The sequence below is a fragment of the Pan troglodytes genome, chromosome 9 (assembly GCF_028858775.2).
Source record: "Pan troglodytes isolate AG18354 chromosome 9, NHGRI_mPanTro3-v2.0_pri, whole genome shotgun sequence".
NCBI classification, from domain to species: Eukaryota; Metazoa; Chordata; class Mammalia; order Primates; family Hominidae; genus Pan; species Pan troglodytes.
In genome coordinates, this window is record NC_072407.2 from 79,685,007 (window position 1) to 79,704,872 (window position 19,866).

A 19,866-nucleotide genomic window follows, 5' to 3' on the forward strand; every position below is an offset into this window, starting at 1 on the left:
TTTGGTCTAATCCATTTTTTAAGGCGTGGATCAATGTGTGGATGTTTGGTCTCCCAAACATCCCCTATTCCTAATAATTCACTTCCAAGCTTGTTTATTATTAGAGAACTAAGCTTCCTCCATAGAATGAATGGAAAACTTTTGCCCTATGGCTTCTGTCCTCTGGTCTAGTTCTGTGCTCCTATGGGACCACACAGAACAAGTCCACAGCCTCTATAATGTGTTAGTTCTCCAGAGGCTAAAGATATAAATCAATAATAGTTTCCTAATATCTATATTTGTCTAGTTGGCAAATAGCCTTAAAAATTATTTTAGGGAAATTGATGCACTTGCAAATTTACTTTCTAGATAGTGGGAGAACAATTCATCTAGGCCTGGGTGATAAATTTTAACCATCATGAACTGTTACAGACAATTTGTTCCATGTGCCACAAAATTTAAAATAAGCTAAGTTTGCAAACACATCATGCTAAATAATTCAAATTTAAATTTTTATTATGACAATTGACATATTAAGTGAAAGAAATGACAGAAGTATTATAATAAAACATTTTGAAAGAAAAAGTTACACAATTAGGCCAATAGCTATAAAATGGCTTTAGGCTTGGCTTATAACACCAAGAGTTCTGATCAGACTGTAGTGAGACACTGAACATTTCATTAACAAAAATATTGGCACCAGCCACAACATATTTTGGTTGTCACTTACAAGGAATATTGTATTTAAACAACTATGCACTGCAATTCTAACACACTAGGTGTTCATACACTGAAGTTAACCCCTGAAGCTTTAAGCTACCAAGAATTCCCATACTTTTAATGCACAGTTTACTTTGTGTGTTATCAGAATTACATTTCCAGTTTTCTGATCTTCCCTGCCCCCCCACCCCCACACACATGCAGTACATTATGTGACAGAGAGCACTCCAGCTTCTATTTGACTAACAGCACGGTCCTGATTACCTCAAGAGTTAGTTTTATGCTAATCTTGGAGCTTCTGCTTTAAATATCATCTCCTAGAAACCAAATAAAACATTCTGAGAACCTATTCCAGGAATATTTTTTTTAACGCATAGGAAAATAAAGCATTTCATATAAGCATGTTGGAAAATTCAAGAGGCATTCTGATCAGTCCCTGAATTCCAGCTATTACTTTAAATCAAAATTCTAAAAGATACCATTTATAAATTTTTATGTGGAATTTGTATTCTTCACATGGAAACTCATGATCTGCAGGCTTCCCTTCTGAATGAGGATAGCAAAAAACTGACGCTGGCAACACATGAATATAGCTTTGATAGAAGTTATGACACACTTAGATGAATTTAATTATTTTCAAGGATACACTTGTACTACAAAGGTGAGAAATTAGAATGGCAAAATTATCAGATGGGAAAAAGTACTGACATTTAAACGAAGCTGTGAATATACCATGGTAAAATGTGCCATGTAAAAGACTGTGCTAGAATCAGAAGTTCTACAAGATTTCAAAATACTTAGTGAATAAGGAAGGAACTGAAACTTGAATTTGACTTCTCTTGCTGCCACGCTTCAGCAGACAACTATTCCTGTGGAATTAAGTCCACTGAATAACCAAATAGACCAATTCTAGTTTTTTCCTTCTTTTATATGAATAGATTAAAATCAAGCCCTGCTCTACCACCATCTTAGCATAGGACATACCCTTTCAAAGTGTACACAAAACCTCACGGCAGGTTTGGGCAAGCTACAACAGATATCATCTCAAGAAGCTACTTTGAAAGAGAATAGAACACCAGACTAACATTGAGAATACCCTAGTTAGGCATCACAAAAATCATGCGCTGTAAGAATATGCTGTTAACAGCCAAATCTGGGCTACTGTAGCTGTTCTGATCCTGAAAATCCATTTACTAATATAAGCTAGATCTGTGTGTGTGTGTGTGTGTGTGTGTGTGTGTGTGTGTGCAATTTTCATGCAGTGACCTTAAAGCTTTGGAGACAGGGCTTGTTACTCCAATTTCAAGGCTTGTCCACATAGCAGTTGACATGCACCAATTCTGCTAAAGGGCAGGAGAATGAAAAAGACATGGCACAAATTTTTAAACAATTTTAGGTTTAATTACATAATGCACCTGTAGATGATCTAGCATAAACACAATCGTAAAAAATCTACATCCTATTTTAGGGTATTTTCCCACCTCCCATCCCTTAAAAGCTGTACAGTTATTTTTTTTAAAAAAAGGTGACTCTCAAGCAAAATAAACTTTTTTTTTTTTTTTTTTTTTGCAACATACAAAATAAGTTAAATGATTCAGAAGGTTTTGAGCCATGAAGTTCCCCAATAACTGTGTTCTGGCTGTTCATGAGCATGACGTGCAAGCTGCTGGTCTATGACCAGAACTCAATAAATACAGATCAAACAAAACCACAAAACACTTAAATTAGATTTCTTTAGAAACTGATGAAAGTCAAGAAAATATTATACTTAGGATTAACAATTCCATTCTTAACTTACATCATCCAGTGGCAAAAAGCACGAGGCAAGTATTCAGTCCTTAGCACACTTTCTAGCTTGTACCGGTTTGGCCAAAAAAGGAAAAAAAAAATTCCTTTAAAAATGTTTTTTTCTCATTCAAAATATCCAAGAAATTTTATAAATTTCTACTCAACTATTGTTATGCCCTCTTATATAACTTATGTATAGGATAGTCATATTTTAAAGTTATTAAAATAAACATCTTCACTAACTGAAACCATTACGATGTGCCAGAATTGGGTTTACTGAATTTTCCAAAGTGGTATAAATATGAAAGGAAAAAAAAAATTGTGCTCAGGTGTCCAAAGGAGGAAAAAAAGTCCACAAATTGGATCCTCTTCTAATCGACTTCCAGGAGGGTTTGCATGAATGAATACAAAAAGTGGTGAGTGTATAATCTGAAGTGGTTATATACTAAGCTCATCACATTTTGGCTTATGACTGCTTGCTTGGCAATTACTCTCTTCAACATATTACAGTTACTTAGCAATCCTTGGCACTCAAAAGATGTTAAAAGATAATTTAAGTTGGAGCAAAACATTTTGAAAACAAATTAAGTGAACATATAGCAACTCAGTTTAAATACATTGATAGCAAAAGGCTTTGACCTTAAGGATTGGTATAAAAATGACACAAAAAAATCAGTTAACTTGCCACTTCCAAGGTAGGTTTACAGGCACACACTTTGGGAAAGGTAGATAATATAGGAATGGATTTTAATCTGAGAAGATTCAATAATGGATCATATTAAGCAGAAGAGGGCTAGGTAGATTACAGCAGATATGCAGCCTTGGCATTCTCTGCTTCTTCAAGAACGAGGAATATATTTTGAGAATGTCAAACATCAGGAGAAACTGTTGTCTAGATTTTCTGTAATTAAATGATGTTCATAATATTTGTATCTGTTGCAATGCAGCCATCTTGTTTCTTTCAATAGTTAATGATGGATTCATTTTTATTTTTTCTGATACTTATCTGAAGTGTGTGCGTGTGCACACACACACACACACATATACACATGTACCATTTAACTCTGGGTCTTTGAATAGTTGTTCTATAGCTGTGAGACATCACCTTGAATAACGGACCTGTTCCACTGTACTGGTAAAGAGCGGAGTTCCTAGCTTTTTCTGAATATTAAACTTGTAGATTCATTAGGTTCTTTACAGTTGTGTGGTAGAACCAGCAAAGGGTTAACATCTCTTATGCCCACAAACAAGCTAAAAAAGCATTCCTTGTGACAAAGGACACCCCACCAATCCCACTTAAAAACAGCTAACATTTCCTCATCATTTTGACTATTAAACAAGTAAATGTCCATGTTTTTCTTAATATATGTACTTTGCTCAAATGTATATTATGGGATGGGTTTCATCAACCAAAAAGTAAAAACTGGGTATGTGTAACACCCTTTTAAAATTAATTTGTTTAAAAATTATTTTTCAAAAGCTTCACTAGCATTTAAAGTTTTTGGTTCTTGGGCAGGTCACTTTTATATATAGATTGCCAGTAGACATGAATTTATTCTAAATGAAACTACCCTTTATCCTCTGAATCTGTAACCTTGACCAATTGAAAAAAGGATGTCAAGGAAATATAACTTGATGTACATTCTTGAAAATATCTCTGCCATCATTTTGCAGTAATGTGCCAATGATGGAAAATGTTTTACACTAATTTCATCAGCACTGATGTACAAAACCAAAACATTTTCAGTCTGAGTCCTTTTCACACATATTTCAGTTCAAAGCTTCTGCTGTGTGAAAAGCTGACTAGTTTTCAAACCTTTTCAGAAATTGCAAACTAAATATACTGAATATTAATCTACGTCTCCCTTTAATACATTAGCTACAGTCTAGAGTTTGACATTGGGAGTCCAACTTGTATTTCAACAAGGGGGGTTTAAATTATTAAAGGGCTCTATTATGTAGCAGCTATTTTGAGTCTAAATCCATGGTTAGTGCTCTAAAAAAGATCCAAGACTGTCTAAACTCTACATCAATTACTGCTTTCCTATACTTTCTGCAGTTCGTAGTGACTGTATTGTCTTTGTATACAGAACATTTCGTTTTCTAAAATTTTTTAACTTCTTCAGAATACCTTCAGAGTGTATTTCAGTGATCATAAACTCTTTGAGGGACTGAATCTGAACTCCAAGCAGCACAACTGTTTTTGCACTGCTCAAAATTTAATAATCAATAATCTATCTGCCTAATAATGTTTTATCAACCGCTTGGATTACATTCTTGGTAGATGACCTATAGTTAATTGATTTAATCAAAATATAAGGTGAGAAGGGGTACATTCACTATCAAGTTGACGAACACTTATTCAAGTTTGGTAAATATCAGGCAGCACAGCACAAGTGGTCTCCAAACCTAAACGGAATACTCAGTCTTTGAGATGGTAAGAATTACCTTAGGCTTTCTATAGTAGAAGAGTAAAAATAACTCCTTATTTCACATTAGGCATCCTGTTAAAATTATCTACCCATTTAATACTACTTCTGATCACTTGGCTTAACTGAGGAATAGAATAGGTGGAAGAAGGAGCTGGTGTGTCCAGAGGTAGAGACAGGGCACATGGGAGAGTTTCCACACAATAGTGGCTTTACCCAGCTGCAGGACTAAAATGGTAGAGTGAGACTGGGTGGCAGGAAAGGGCACTTGTACATTCAAACCACTTACCTTGCACTAGTAGAAATCTTTATATTGCTTGCCTGTTTTAGATGGTTTAAAAGGTTAATTCTTAGCTGACTTGCAAATAAATAAAACAAACCTAGCTGGAAAGGAGACTGTTAAGTAAATGCAGCTCCTTACACAGCCCTGCTTTACTGTCTGTGAATGTAAGCCCTTCCCTCCCTTCCAGTGGAACACTGTCTCAAAATAAAAATCACAACTTACTTGGAACCACATGCTATTGGTGCATCCTATTTTTAGGTTGCTTTCATTATTTTATTTTTTATACAGATACATACACATTGCTAGAATCAAAGCAAAAATATTAATGGGCAGGTACTACAGAACTAAAGTGAAACAAAACAAAACAACGAACAACTGAAAAACAATAGCTATAAACTTTCAAGGCCAAAAGATAAGATTTAAGGGCAATACCTGTTGAAGAAGGAAAAGGAGTATAAAGTTCCTAGAGAGGTATTTATAATGCAAATCTAATGCCAGTTTTTTAGTAATAAAAAAGAGAAGTGCTTTACTATACACTGACTAGCACATAATACTTAATTTGGAAAGAAAAATTAATGACGTTCCTTGGGCCAGCAGCAGATATGGTGTGTCCATTGCCGGCAACAGACACAACACCGGAACAGAAAAACCCAAATCCCAGGGCTAAAGTATTCACAGAAGTAATGGTTGAAGGTTTCAGGATTTAACAGGCTAGGTTTAATCACAAGTGCTACACTCTGTACAATGTTATGGCTCTGCCTGAAATTTTACAGCTATAACAGAAACTAAATAAGACAAAGTTCATATTTTAGTGTCAGTTACATGTTAGGTATTTAGTTAGTTACAAACCCTTTTTTCTTGAAACAAAGGGCTTTTCTTTAAAGTGTTGAGATGTTTGAAATGGATGTCATGCCTATTAATTACATCGGCAGTTCTCATTCAACTCTATGTTGGTTGTATGACTATTAATGAATTTTAATAGAAGTCTAATGGCCAAAGGCCAAAACTACATTCAAACTCTGCTAATATATCCAGGCAGATAGGAAATTCCAACACACACACACACGCACACGCACACACACAAACACGCACACACGCTAAAACTCAAACTAAAAACCTCCCAAAGGAACTGCTTTGTTTGTAGACTTCAATTTGAAGTAGATACTAAGGGCAAGAATAGACCAGTTAAAATTCACCTGAAAATCTCTTCCCAGTCTTCAAATGTGCTAAAATATCACTGTCAGCTTAGCATCTCTTCATGTATGTTATATATAGATGTATTTTTTTCAAAATGATATTTCAGATATTTAAACATCAAGTGGCCAGAAGACAAGAGTTATACTATTGGCAAAGTTTACAGTCCACCCAGGCCTTAAGAAAGACCACATTCATTTCACTAATAACTCTCCATCAGACACAATATATTTGAGGCCACCTTATTACCACTGCATAAAGCTTATTTAAAAAAATTTGTTGCTAGCACAGTCTGGTTGGCAAAGCTTCATTATACATTTTACTGTACAAATGCTTTTCAGATGATTTTATTTTTTTTTAAACAAGAAACTCTGCTATAACAAAAATTTAGGTTAATTATGATGGTACTTTCACTGTCTCTTCTTTATTAAGTGTGGTTATCTCCAATAGTAAACAAGTTCATTTCACAAAGGCTGTTACTAAATGACTTATGTATGATGTTATCTACAATTCTCAAACTGTAACAGTACAGACTTGAACTTTTAAATTGTCTGTAAATCATCATCTATGCCATGAATGTTTAAATATAATATATATTTAATACGAAAAAGCTAAAGCACAAGTGCTTTCACCCACCCCTAAATTCTGTTTTGGGCCCTCACAGATTCGGAATGCATTTTCATCCACCCTTTTTCACAAAGTCAGGAGAGCTCAGGAAATATAAAGTCAAAAATATACAAATCTTTGTTGTTATTATAATAAGATTTTTTTCCATGAATGAAATTACCAAGGACCATGAACCTGGAAAAAGAAAATCAAAAGGAATTTACAGCAATTATTTATCTTCAAAGTTCAGAACTGGTCACTTCACAGAAAGACTTCAGGATTTGTTGAAATTTTTCTTCTAAAAGTCATTCTGTAGTGGAGTTTTCTAGGAAAAATTAAACAGCTTTTAATAACTGGCCCGCTGGTGTGAGAGCTACCGTGGAATAAATTAGCACAAAAATGGAAAAAAAGTCTTATAACTGTTCACTGTTACAGACATAATCAACAAGGTCAGTCACTCTCAAAAGCTCATCTTCCTCCTCTTCTGGTGCTCCTGCCTCCTGCCCACCACTTGTCCCATTGGAGGCTAGGCTTGCACTGGCTGTGCTGTTGTCCTTGGGGGTCTGAGACTTCTCAGTAGGCTTGCCAATCAAGTTCTCAATGGCTTTGCCAGGGCTCTGTCCATTGGTTGAAGGTAAGTCCACTAAGCTATAGTCCAATGGGCTCCCCACTTTGCCTACATTTTCAAAGTCCTCTTCCTCATCACTTTCTATCCGGTAGGGCTTCTTGGTGCTCTCTTGTTCTGAGGGCAGGACCCTAGGCTGGCTGTCATGGGCAGGCTGATTTGCATCTCCATGAGCATTGTCACAATTCTCTTCCTCATCCGTCTCAATCCGGTGTAGCCGTTTGCGGGATGGTTTGCCTTCCTCTTCCTCCTCCTCATCTGCTTCTGAATACTCATCTGTGCTTCGGCCCCGCTTTCGAACTGACTGCTTTGATTCTTTAGCTAGCTCGTCATCTTCAGAGTTCTTGGACAAATAGCTCTCTAGAATAAACAGCACATTTAAGCCATTGGCACGGTTAACCATAAACGAATTTAATTCTCCTTTTCCTCCCGATATTCACCCCACGTCCTGCTTTCAGAATTGCTTGTACATAAATGTTTCCTTTCAATAATTGGCCTGATTTCTCTCTTCTCAGTCCCATAACAATGCCCAATATGATTCATGGTGTACTTTATTTATGATTTTAGACAATATTTTCTTTTTTTTTATTGAGACAGAGTCTCGCACTGTTGCCCTGGCTAGAATACAATGGCGTGATCTTGGCTCACTGCAACCTCCGCCTCCTGGGTTCAAGCGATTCTCCTGCCTCAGCCTCCCGAGTAGCTGGGATTACAGGCGCCAGCCACCACGCCTGGCTAACTTTTTGTATTTTTAGTAGAGACGGGGTTTCACTATGTTGGCCAGGCTGGTCTCGAACTCCTGACCTTGTGATCCATCTGCCTCGGCCTCCCAAAGTGCTGGGATTACAGGCATGAGCCACTGTGCCTGACCTTCTTTATTTTTTGAGATGGAGTCTCACTCTGTCTCCCAGGCTGGAGTATCGTGGCGCAAACTAGGCTCACTGCAACCTCTGCCTTCCAGATTCAAGCAATTCTCCTGTCTCAGCCTCCCAAGTAGCTGGGATTACAGGTGTGTGTGCCGCCACACCCAGCTAATTTCTTTGCATTTTTAGTAGAGACGGGGTTTCACCATGTTGGCCAGACTGATCTCGAACTCCTGGCCTCAAGTGATCTGCCCATCTTGGCCTCCCAAAGTGCTGGGATTATAGGCGTAAGCCACTGTGCCCAGCCAACAGTAGATTTCTTGGGGGAAGATGTCTGATAATGCTTGAATTAAATGAAGATAGGTTAGTTAAACTAACAAACTCCTTCCCACTAGTACACAAATTAGGTTATCATGTCAACACGCTGATAAGGAAAGATTCAAACGGGACACCCAACTCTGTACATCTTAAACACTGTGCCAACTCTCATCTTAGTTATTAGACGCCCTTGGTAGTCTTAATTGTCTTCTCTTCTTTGTCTATATAGTTGGGCCCCCCTATCCATTAATTTAACCAACTGCAGATGGAAAATATTCAGGAAAAAAATAGATGGTAGTGTCTGAACTGAACATACATAGACTTTTTTCTTGTCATTCACTAAACAATACAGTATAACAATTATATAACATTTACACTGTATCAGGTATTTTAAATATTCTAGAGATTTATTTAAAGTATATAGAGGATATGGGTAGGTTATATGCGAATATGACACCATTTTATATGAGGGACTTGTAAATCCAAGGATTTTGATATCTGCGGGGATCCTGAAATCAATCCTCCATGGATACTGAAGATGACTCTACTTCCATTTTAGAAGAACTCACCTAGTCTCACAACTTGGCATGCCATCTATGTGCTAACGGCTCTCATATTTATTTTAGGCAACCACTGAATTCCAGACTAGTGTATCAAACTGCCTACTCGACATCTAGGCTTGGATATCTCTAAACAGGCATCTCAAATGATGTGTCTAAAACTGGGCTCCTAAACTTTCTTCTTAAACCTGCAGCCCTGTGGTCTCTACCAACTTAAGTTTTTGGCAATTGCTCCTCCAATTGCTCAGTCATCCTTGATTCTTTTCTTTCTCTCATCCAACCCAACAGTAAATCCTTTGGGTCTCACTTTAAAACATATCCATAATGTGACTGCTTTCATCCCTTTACTGCTACTGACCCAGTTCCACCCTCCATCATCTCTCACCTGGACTATTACAATAACTTCCCAATGGGTCTTCTAGCTTCTGCCCTGGCCCCCTTCAGTCTATTCATAACACAACTACCACAGCAAATTAAAATCTAAGTCAGATCATATCACTCTTTTGCTCAAAATGTGGGATGGTTTGCTTTCCTCTTCCTCCTCATCTGCTTCTGAATACTCATCTGTGCTTTGGCCCAAATGTTTCTCACCTTACACAAAATAAAAATCCAAAGTCTATATAATGTCCTACTCTGTGTTATCTAATACGATAAACACTAGTCACATGTGGTTATTTTAAATTTAAATTAGTTAAAATTAAATAAAAATAAAAATTCAGTTCCATGGTCACACTAGCCACATTTCAAGTGCTCAATAGCCATATGAGGTTAGTGGCTATTGTAACGATCAGCACACATATAATCAGTGCAGAAAGTTTAACTGCACAGCACTATTTATCATCAGAGGTTAGCACATTTTTTATGTAAGAGGCAGGCCCTATAGTCTCAGTCACAACAACTCAGCTTTTTGAGAAAGCAGGCAACAGACTATATGTAAACAAATTGGTATGGTAGTCTTCCAGTAAAAACTGTATTACAGGGCAGGGTGCAGTGGCTTACACCTGTAATCCTAACACTGTGGGAGGCCAAGGTAGGGGGGATCACTTGAGGCCAGGAGTTTAAGGTCAGCCAGGGCAACACTGCAAGATCTCATCTCTATAAAATAAATTTAAAAATTAGCAGTGTGGTGGCTTATGCCACTTCTAGCCACTTGGGAGGCTGAGGCAGGTGGACTGCTTGAGCACAGCAGATTGAGGCTATGGTGAGCTGTGATTGTGCCACTGCACGCCAGCCAGGGTGAGACCCTGTCTCAAAAACAAAAACAAAAACCTTGCTTTTTTATTTATGTAAGCAGGTGGGCTCTCGTTTGCTGACTGGCCCCCACTGACTTCTTTGCTTCATCTCATTATGTCTGCCTTCACTCATTCTGCTCCAACAACCCTGCACTCCCTTCTGTTTGCTGAACATGACAAGCACAAACATACCTCAAGACCTTCATATTTATTGTTCCATCTGTCTGTATCATTCTTCTTTTAGATAAGTGCATGACTCACACACAACATTTCTTTCAGGTCTTCACTCAAATGTTTTCTTAGTGAGGATTTCCTTAGTATATTATCTGAAATTCAACTACCTTCCCAACCCCCTTTTCTCCTTTATTTTTTTCCAAAGCACTCATCTCTAATATATCATATATTCTACTTATCTATCTTGTTTATTGTCACCTTCTTCCCAACTAAAATAAAGAGTTTCATAAGAGCTATTTTGTTTGCTGTTATATTCCAGTGCTTGGAATAGGGCCTAGTTTAATAAATAATTCATATTTAATGGCTTAACTAATGCAATTTATGTTTGTTTCTGTGACACATGAAGGTAAGCACACATTCGAAAAAGATGTTCACCTCCCTTCTTTAGCATCCCACATCCAAACATTTTTTTTCCCTTTCTCTTTTGTCTTGGGCTCAAACTTAAATTCATGTTTAATCTATGAAAGCAAAACAATCTTCAAAACAGGCCATAAAGCCGGGCGCGGTGGCTCACGCCTGTAATCCCAGCACTTTGGGAGGCCAAGGTGGGCGGATAACCTGAGGTCAGGAGTTTGAGACTAGCTTGGCCAACATGGTGAAACCCCATCTCTACTAAAAATATAAAAATTAGCCAGGCTTGGTGGCACATGCCTAAAATCCTAGCTATTGGGAGGCTGAGCCAGGAGAATCGTTTGAACTTGGGAGGCGGAGGTTGCAGTGAGCCGAGATCACACCACTGCACTCCAGCCTGGGTGACAGAGTGAGACTCTGTCACCAAAAAAAAAAAAAAAAAAAAAAAAAAAAAAAATATATATATATATATATATATTTATATGTATATATGTGTGTATATATATATACACTATATAAAATAAGTAAAACAAAAAAGACTAAATGGATGTAAGAAATTCATATTTTAGAGCTTGTCTTGTACTACTGGTAGGGGGCACAGTTATAGCTATTAGGAAATAAAACGGTTTCCAACTGAAATCGTAGTCAAGGTGGAAAGAGACAGTAGGCACTTTTATTTGAAACCTTTTAGCTATTAAGGACATAAGAGGTTATTTCAAAATGAGGGCCATGAATAAGGGAGTAAGAAAAAGAAGTAGAATAATCTTGATCAGATCACAATTTTCTGAGACTTCTCTAGTTTCAATGAAAATTTAAATTACAATGGAGATCTTAAAAATTAGCCTCTTATCGAGTATCTTTTATTTAAACTATGGTAGGCACAAGATTATAGGTTTTATCTCAAAGATACTACTGGTTATATGGATTTTTTTTTTTTTTTGAGACACAGTCTTGCTCTGTCACCCAGGGTGGAGTGCAGTGGCACAACCTTGCCTCACTGCAATCTCCGCCTCCCAGGTTCAAGTAATTCTCCTGCCTCAACCTCCTGAGTAGCTAAGATTACAGGCGCGTATCACCACACAGGCTAATTTTTTTATTTTTAGTAGAGACAAGGTCTCACCATGTTGGACAGGCTGGTCTTGAACTCCTGGCCTCAAGTGATCTGCATGCCCTGGCCTCCCAAACTGCCGGGATTACAGGCGTGAGCCACCATGCCTGGCCTGGTTATATGAGTTTCAAAGAATGGTACAGAATCACAATCCGAGTTCACTTTATAATGTCTATTTTGCCCTGTCCAAACTTCTATATATAGGAGACCTATGCCTTACCTTCACTCTCTGAGCTGGAAAGTCTTCGCTTGTGTACTCGCCTTATTTCTTTACCACGTCGCAAACTCTTCTGGGAACCGTCACTTTCTGAGTCTTCTTTGTAGTTAATTTGTCTTTTCTGATTTCTCCTTGACCGCCTTCGCCGAGTTTCTACAAAATCATCACTAAAATCATCACTGAAGTCACTTTCTATTTTAAAAAAAGGAAGAACAAAGTACAAAATTTAAGTCTATTTAGAAATGTAGCTTAGGTTATAAAAATGAAAAGCTACCAAGCAGAGTTCAGTCATAAATATTTTTAAGTGAACAGTAACTTTTATGAGTTTCATTTTATTTGAGAGAGTATCTCACTATCACACAGGCTGGAGTGCAGTGGCATGAACATGGCTCACTACAGCCTCAACCTCCTGGGCTCAAGAGATCCTCTGGCCTCAGCTGCCCCAGTAGCTAAAGCTAGGATCACAGGCATATGCACTACCACTCCTGGCTACCTACCAAAGTGTTGAGATTACAACATGCCTGGCCTTTAAGTCTCCCTTAAAAAAAAAAAAATGAGTCAATCTGTGCAGGTTTTTAATGCCAAACCTCACAATATATACTCTTAGCGGTGAATCCTCAAGATTAGAAAATGTTTTATCCTTTTTAGTTTGTTTGTTTTTGAGACAGAGTCTCACTATGTCGCCCATGCTGGAGTGCAGTGGCATGATCTTGGCTCACTGCAAACTCCACCTCCTGGGTTCAAGCAATTCTCCTGCCTCAGCCTTCCGAGTAGCTGGGACTACAGGTACCCGCCACCACACCTGGCTAATTTTTGTATTTTTAGTAGAGATGGGGTTTCGCCATGTTGGCCAGGCTGGTCTTGAATTCCTGGCCTCAAGTGATCCGCCTGCCTCGGCCTCCCAAAGTGCTGGGATTACAGGTGTAAGCCACCACACCCGGCCTAAATGTTTTATACTTTTTTAGAAATAGTCCTTACTGCAGTCAACCTACAGCTACCTGGTCAGGTACACAGCTGCCATGACTGCTCTTCTTGGTAGACGGCTACCACAAATCCGCCTCCTGATAATATGCTGTTCTACCTGTCGCTATAGTCATAATGTATTGCAGAGGTTATGCCCTCTAACCAAAGAAAACTCATGAATCTGTTCCACATAAATACAGAACTCAAGATATATTTTTGACTTTTCTCCATAAAGAATACAAATCTGCTAAATAAAGCACACAGACCTAGTTAAACTTGCAAAGCACTGCTAAATAGCATTGTTCCTGTCATCTCTGATCAATAAGCCAGAGTGAGGCTGTGGCATTATGTCACAGCTGTTTTTCAGAATGTTAAATTCCACCGAAGTACGACATTCAAGCTTGTTATTCTTTTGTGGATTTCAAACATTTCAAAATAGCTAGCCAATAGGTTGAAGTGGTTCTCATTGGCCAAATTTGGGACAAATGGAGCCTAAATAGTGATGGGAATGTAGTATATCCACTGATCAGAATAAGAATCCATGAGTTTACATTGACATAAATAAACAAACATATGGAGGAGAAGGGAAATGTTCTTCCTTACAGAACAACAATAAATAAATATAACAGAAATGACAGGGTTAGAATTATCCACAGGAACTAAAACTAGCAGGTGAAATATAAGGAAAAGGATATTTAAATAGTCTCAAATTCCCACAAATTACTTATTAATTATAAGGAAAAATAATAAAGAGACTCAGAAGATGCAACATTCTCTGTGCTATTCCCACTATAAATGCATAATCTGAATCTTATCACAAGGAAACAAAAGAAATCCAAACTGGGAAACATCTACAAAACAACTAGTATGTACTCTTTAAAAATATCAAGATGAGACAAAATTTGAGGATTATTCCAGATTAATGGAGACTAAAGAGATGTGAATAAACGCATAGCCCTGGAATGGATCCTGGGTTAGGAAAAGAAAAAAAAGATATAAAGAATAATATGGAGATACTTGTTAAAAATTTGAATGTGTACTGTTAATTAGGTAATAGCATTCTATCAATGTTAAAATATCTGAATTTGGTAATTGCATTGTGGTGATGTAAGAAAATGTCCTTGTCCTTAGGAAATAATCACTGATAAAGGGACATGATATTATCATCACTTATTTAGATGGTTTAGGAAAAAAGATAAATAAAACCAAAAAAAACCCACAAGGATGGCCAGAGTCTGATACTCATATCTATGATTCTTCTCCAATAAGATGACACCTATCAATTTGCCAATTACATAAAGCACGCATTTCTTGTAGCGGTTGAGCCTCTATTTACTCACTTAATAGGGATAAGCATACTCTATAACAACATCAACTACTGTTAATCTGTAAAAACTACTCAACACTGACTGTGGTCTAAATGAGAGTTAACTTATATTCTTCTCTCTCCAACAGCTGGGCATCTGAGGGAAATGTTCACAGTTTATTGAGAATGATTTCCAAGAAACCCTATGAAGATGAAGGTTTAGGAGTGGAAACATTTGACAACCAAGGAGTCATCACAATCCTACTAGGCATCTGATATGAAGTTAACGTATCAATCAGTATGTATCTTCTCAGATGTGCTTTCTATGAGAGAAATTTAGTCAGAAATAAGTCTTAAGAACAGAATTTTAAGAACTCTTAACTCCAGAAGTCATAAGAATTTGTTGAGCTGGCCAGCGTGCTGGCTCACGCCTGTAATCCCAGCACTTTGGGAGGCTGAGGTGGGCAGATCACCTGAGGTCGGGAGTTTGAGACCAGCCTGGCCAACATGGAGAAACTCCCTCTCTACTAAAAATACAAAATTAGCCAGGCATGGTGGCGCATGCCTGTAATCCCAGCTACTTGGGAGGCTGAGGTAGGAGAATCGCTTGAACCCGGGACACAGAGGTTGCAGTGAGCCGAGATGGTGCCATTGCACTCCAGCATGAGCAACAAGAAAAACAAAAAAGAATTTATTGAGCTACCATATGGTTACAGATTATTTTTACCAGAGTCTCTACTATTCTCCTCAGATTCCTCCTCTTCATCATCATCGGAATATTTTTTCTTTGGGGTCTTTCTTCGCAAACGCCTGCTCTGCCTCATTGGCCGAGAGGGGTGTCGCCTCAGTCTACGGCTACAAAAGTCAGTGTCACTGTCATCATTAGATGGCGGATCTTCTTCACTTTCATCTGGGTTTTCATCAGACACAACAAACTCATCTTGAGATCTGTCCAAGAGAAACCAGATAAAATACAATGGTATTTAGAAGAGTGAACCCATTTTTAAGAGTTCTGAGTTCAAATTCTGGTGAGCCCAGTGAATCATTAAGTATAGTGCAACATATCTGGATAATTGTATCAAATGCCCTATTTATAAAATGGGGAAAATGTTTTGCCACCTATCCTCTTAGGAGGGGTTGTAAAGATGAATTAATGTTGATTTCTGTACTGCTTTGACCTCTTGGGATGTCCCCCATGTTAAATTCGACATATTCAAAAGTGAATTCATTATTTCCCAATCTACTTCTCTCTTCTGTTCCCTGGCCTGGTATTTGGCACCATCACTCATCCAGTAACTCCAACCAGAAACGTGGTATTTATCCTAACTTTCCCCTTTTCATTTCTCATATCTAATAAATTAATAATTTCTCTAGAGTCTACCTCTTAAAAGATAATCTCTCAAACCTGATCTCTTCTGTTTTCAGCTTTTCATACTCACCTTAACTATAAAAGCAACTCCACAAATAGTTTCTCTAATATCTGGTCTCATTTCCCCTCAATCTATCCTCCAAATGAATGCCAGGATGAATCTTTCTGAAGCATAAATCTCATATTAATTTAGTGTTTAAAACCCTTCACTGGTTTTGTATAATTTTCAGGATAAAGTCAAAACACTTATGCATGACAAATAAAACACTCCCTAATCTGGCTCTTTTTATCACTTGACCACATCTCCAGTAGGGCACTCTCTACTTCATCCCCTTATTCCTGCTATCCAGAGCCAACAGGAGTTTCCCAAACATTCTATGACATTTTACGGCTTGCTGTCTTGGACATATGACTTCTATGCTTAGAATACCTTTTTCTTATCCTGCTTTTAGTCTCATACTTGTTGATTCCAAATACTCATTCTTCAAATTTCAGATCAAGCTTTACTTCTACTTTAAGGTTTACTCTTTGGATTAAGCCAACTTTCCTCTGTAGCCTAATTTATCTTTCCCTGTATTTTAGTAGCAGTTATGCAGAATGACTTTTTGTGTGTGTGTGGTTTATATACTTGTTTCCTCTTCTAATAATCTGAAAGGAGAAACTCTGCAGTATTGTTTCAATTCCAACTCTGCAAAGAAGCCTTTCTTGATCTTCTATACTGGATTACCAGTCCCAAGTCCAACTTCTATGAGTCATGAGAGGGTAATATCTTATTTATTTTTCACATAGGACTGGAAACCCCTCATGGACCTGGCAGAAGGTGGCACAGAGGTACAGAGAAAGCTCTCAACAAATGAAAGTTTAATTGTAGTTAGTAAAATTTAAATACAATTTTGAATGTTAAACAACCATAAATCTATTTTCTGTTCTAAACTTTAAAAATGGGCCAAAATTAGTATTCTTGAATCTGCTTTAAATATCCTGAAAATAAACAGAGGTTGTCTATGTACATGAAGAAGAAAACCCTCATCACAGCATGGGCAAGCCTCTCTGCTAGCCCAGTCCTGTTCCTGCTGGTATCTAGGGATCGGGGCCTAGTAGGAGACCACACACCCATCACTGATCTTGAATTCATCCTCGCTCTCTTCTTCATCCAGGTTGCTATCACTGTCCAGATCATTTAATCGCCGGCGTTTCTTCCTTCGAGCAGCAGCTGCCCTCTGGGGTCGTTTATTTTCTTTTCTTTCTTCATCCAAAATAGTAGAGATGTCTTTCCCACGATGACCTGTGATGGTGGAGATATCTTTTCCTCGGCCAACTCCTGAATTTGGGGGAGGGAAGTTCGGGGAGAGAAAAATATGTGTTTATTAAAAGCTTCCCTTTAATTTCTAGAGACAGTCCTTATTCATGCTTAGCAGCTCTTCATTTCTTTATTTTCTTCCAACAAATATGCAGTTTTCTTATGACTTCAGCTGACAGAGGTCTCAGAGTTTTAGCATTCGTTTACCCTACTGAAGAGAAGTTTACTATGTAGGGAACCTCGTTTTTTAAATTTTTATATAATTCACACACCGCAATATTCACCCTCTTAAAGTGTACAATTCAGACATTTTTAGTATAGTCACAAAGTTGTGCAACCATCACCACTACCTAACTCCAGAACATTTTCATCACCCAAAAAAGAAACCTCATACCTATGAGCAGTCACTCAAGAATCTCTTCTTGAAAGCTGTCTTTTGGACAAGGCTTTAGAAAGAGGCCAATAGAGTTTTTAAAAACAGTGTTTGCAGGACAGAAAAAGTGAGAATTCAGCAGCAAAAATGTAAATAAAACATACATCTCTGGAAAAGCCTTAAACAATCTACTTATTAATCTTTTCCAGAGTTTTCATAATAACTAAGTAGAAACCAGAATGTTCCATATTGGAGCATTGGCTAATAGTGCTTTAATTAAATTATCTTCAAGTTCTTCTATTTTAATGCCACTTACTAAAGACTATGAAATTAAGAAACCAATTTTTAATAGGTTAACTTAAAAAATTTTGGTTTAAATTATTTTGGTTCTGATTATCCATAATTTTTGAGACTTTGTAGTCTCAAAGACAACTGAAAAGTTTCCTCAGTTTTCTATATGGAATCAGAAGTAAATTTTTTAACCTATGAAGGAACATCAATGTTTTGTATCAGCTTGTAAAACAAAACTGCTTTAAAAGTAGTTAGTAAGATCTGAGTCTATACACTGACATTGTATCCACAAATTACTCTAAATCTGAGACAACTAACATCAGTACTAATCATGATACATAACGGGAAAGAGAATAAAAACATATGCTCACTGCCCTAATTTGGGCACCTGAATGAACTTCTTGGCAGAGTTCTATGAAGAAGAGAGAACGACAAACACATACCTCCTCCATCGGCTTCTTTGATGTCATCTTCAATAGCTTCATCAATTGCTTCATCAAACTCATCAAATCTAAAATATACACAATGATCACATTATAGCCTGTCCTGGCTTTTTTTTTTTTTTTAATTATTTTTATTTATTTATTTTTGAGACGGAGTCTCGCTTTGTTGCCAGGCTGGAGTGCAGTGGCGCCATCTCGGCTCACTGCAACCTCCGCCTCCCGGGTTCAAGGGATTCTCCAGCCTCAGCCTCCCGAGTAGCTGGGACTACAGACGCGTGCCACCAAACCCAGCTAATTTTTGTACTTTTAGTAGAGACGGGGTTTCATCATGTTGGCCAGAATGGTCTCGATCTTGACCTCGTGATCTGCCCGCCTCAGTCTCCCAAAGTGCTGGGATTACAGGCGTGAGCCACTGCACCCAGCTGTCCTTTTATTTTTAAAGATTACCTTTAGCAGATGTCTGTTACTGTCTGATTGTTTATGTCCCCTCAAAATCCCCATGTTGAAATATTAAATCTCAAGGTGATGGTATTAGGAGGTGGGGTCTTTGGCAGAGCCCTCATGTATAAGATTAGTGCCCATATAAAAGAAGCCAGAGAGAGACCCTTTGTTTCTTTCACCATATGGGGTCACAGTGAGAAGATGGCCATCTATGAAGGAGCAGGCCTTCACCAGGCATTGGGTCTACCCTAAAAAGTCCCCTCACCCCTTCCGTGATTAAGAACACCCTAGAAGGTGCCATCTATGAACCAGAAAGCAGGCCCTCACCAGACAGCATACCTGCCAGTATCTTGACCTTGGACTTCCTAGTTTCTAGAACCGCAAGAAATAAATTTCTGTTGATTATAGGCTATCCAGTTTACGGTTACTTTGTGATAGCAGCCAAATTAGACTGAGGCAATATCAGCAAAAATTTTTATAAAGGGCCAGATGGTAAATATTTTAGGCTTTTCAGACAATGCAGTCTCTGTTGTAACTACTCAACTCTGCTATTGTAGTGCAAAGCAGCTACGGACAACATGTAAGTAAATGATACAGACATGTTTCAATAAAACTTTATGAGCATTAAAATTTGAATTATAGGTAATTTCCATATAATTTTCACAGGATATCATTTTTCTTTTGATCCTTTTCTTCAAGCATTTATAAAAACCACTTTGAGGTCACGTTGTACAAAAACTAGAAGTGAGCTGAATTTGGCCCACAGGCCATAATTTGCCAACTCCTAATTATACAAATCACATGGCAAAGTAAGTAAAACAAAATTACAGTTCCATAAATACTATTAAGTCCTAATAATATGTCTGGGCACAG

General features: G+C 37.7%; 1 protein-coding gene across 6 annotated transcripts in view; it reads right to left on the reverse strand.

The window, feature by feature from the left end:
- Positions 1 to 467: 467 nt before the first annotated feature.
- Positions 468 to 19,866, reverse strand: part of RSF1 (remodeling and spacing factor 1) — a 212,089-nt gene continuing 192,690 nt past the window's right edge. For 5 of the 6 annotated variants that reach the window (XM_054662577.2, XM_009423810.5, XM_016921691.4 and 2 more), the window contains 5 exons: positions 18,553 to 18,620; positions 17,259 to 17,466; positions 15,504 to 15,724; positions 12,511 to 12,699; positions 5,433 to 7,984 (listed from right to left, as the gene is read on the reverse strand). In XM_054662577.2, the coding sequence (XP_054518552.2) occupies positions 7,413 to 7,984; positions 12,511 to 12,699; positions 15,504 to 15,724; positions 17,259 to 17,466; positions 18,553 to 18,620 (1,258 nt within the window). In that variant the 3' untranslated portion in view covers positions 5,433 to 7,412. Of the gene's footprint in view, positions 7,985 to 12,510; positions 12,700 to 15,503; positions 15,725 to 17,258; positions 17,467 to 18,552; positions 18,621 to 19,866 lie in introns of all 6 variants that reach the window. The other variant, XM_001175061.8, reaches the window with a different exon arrangement.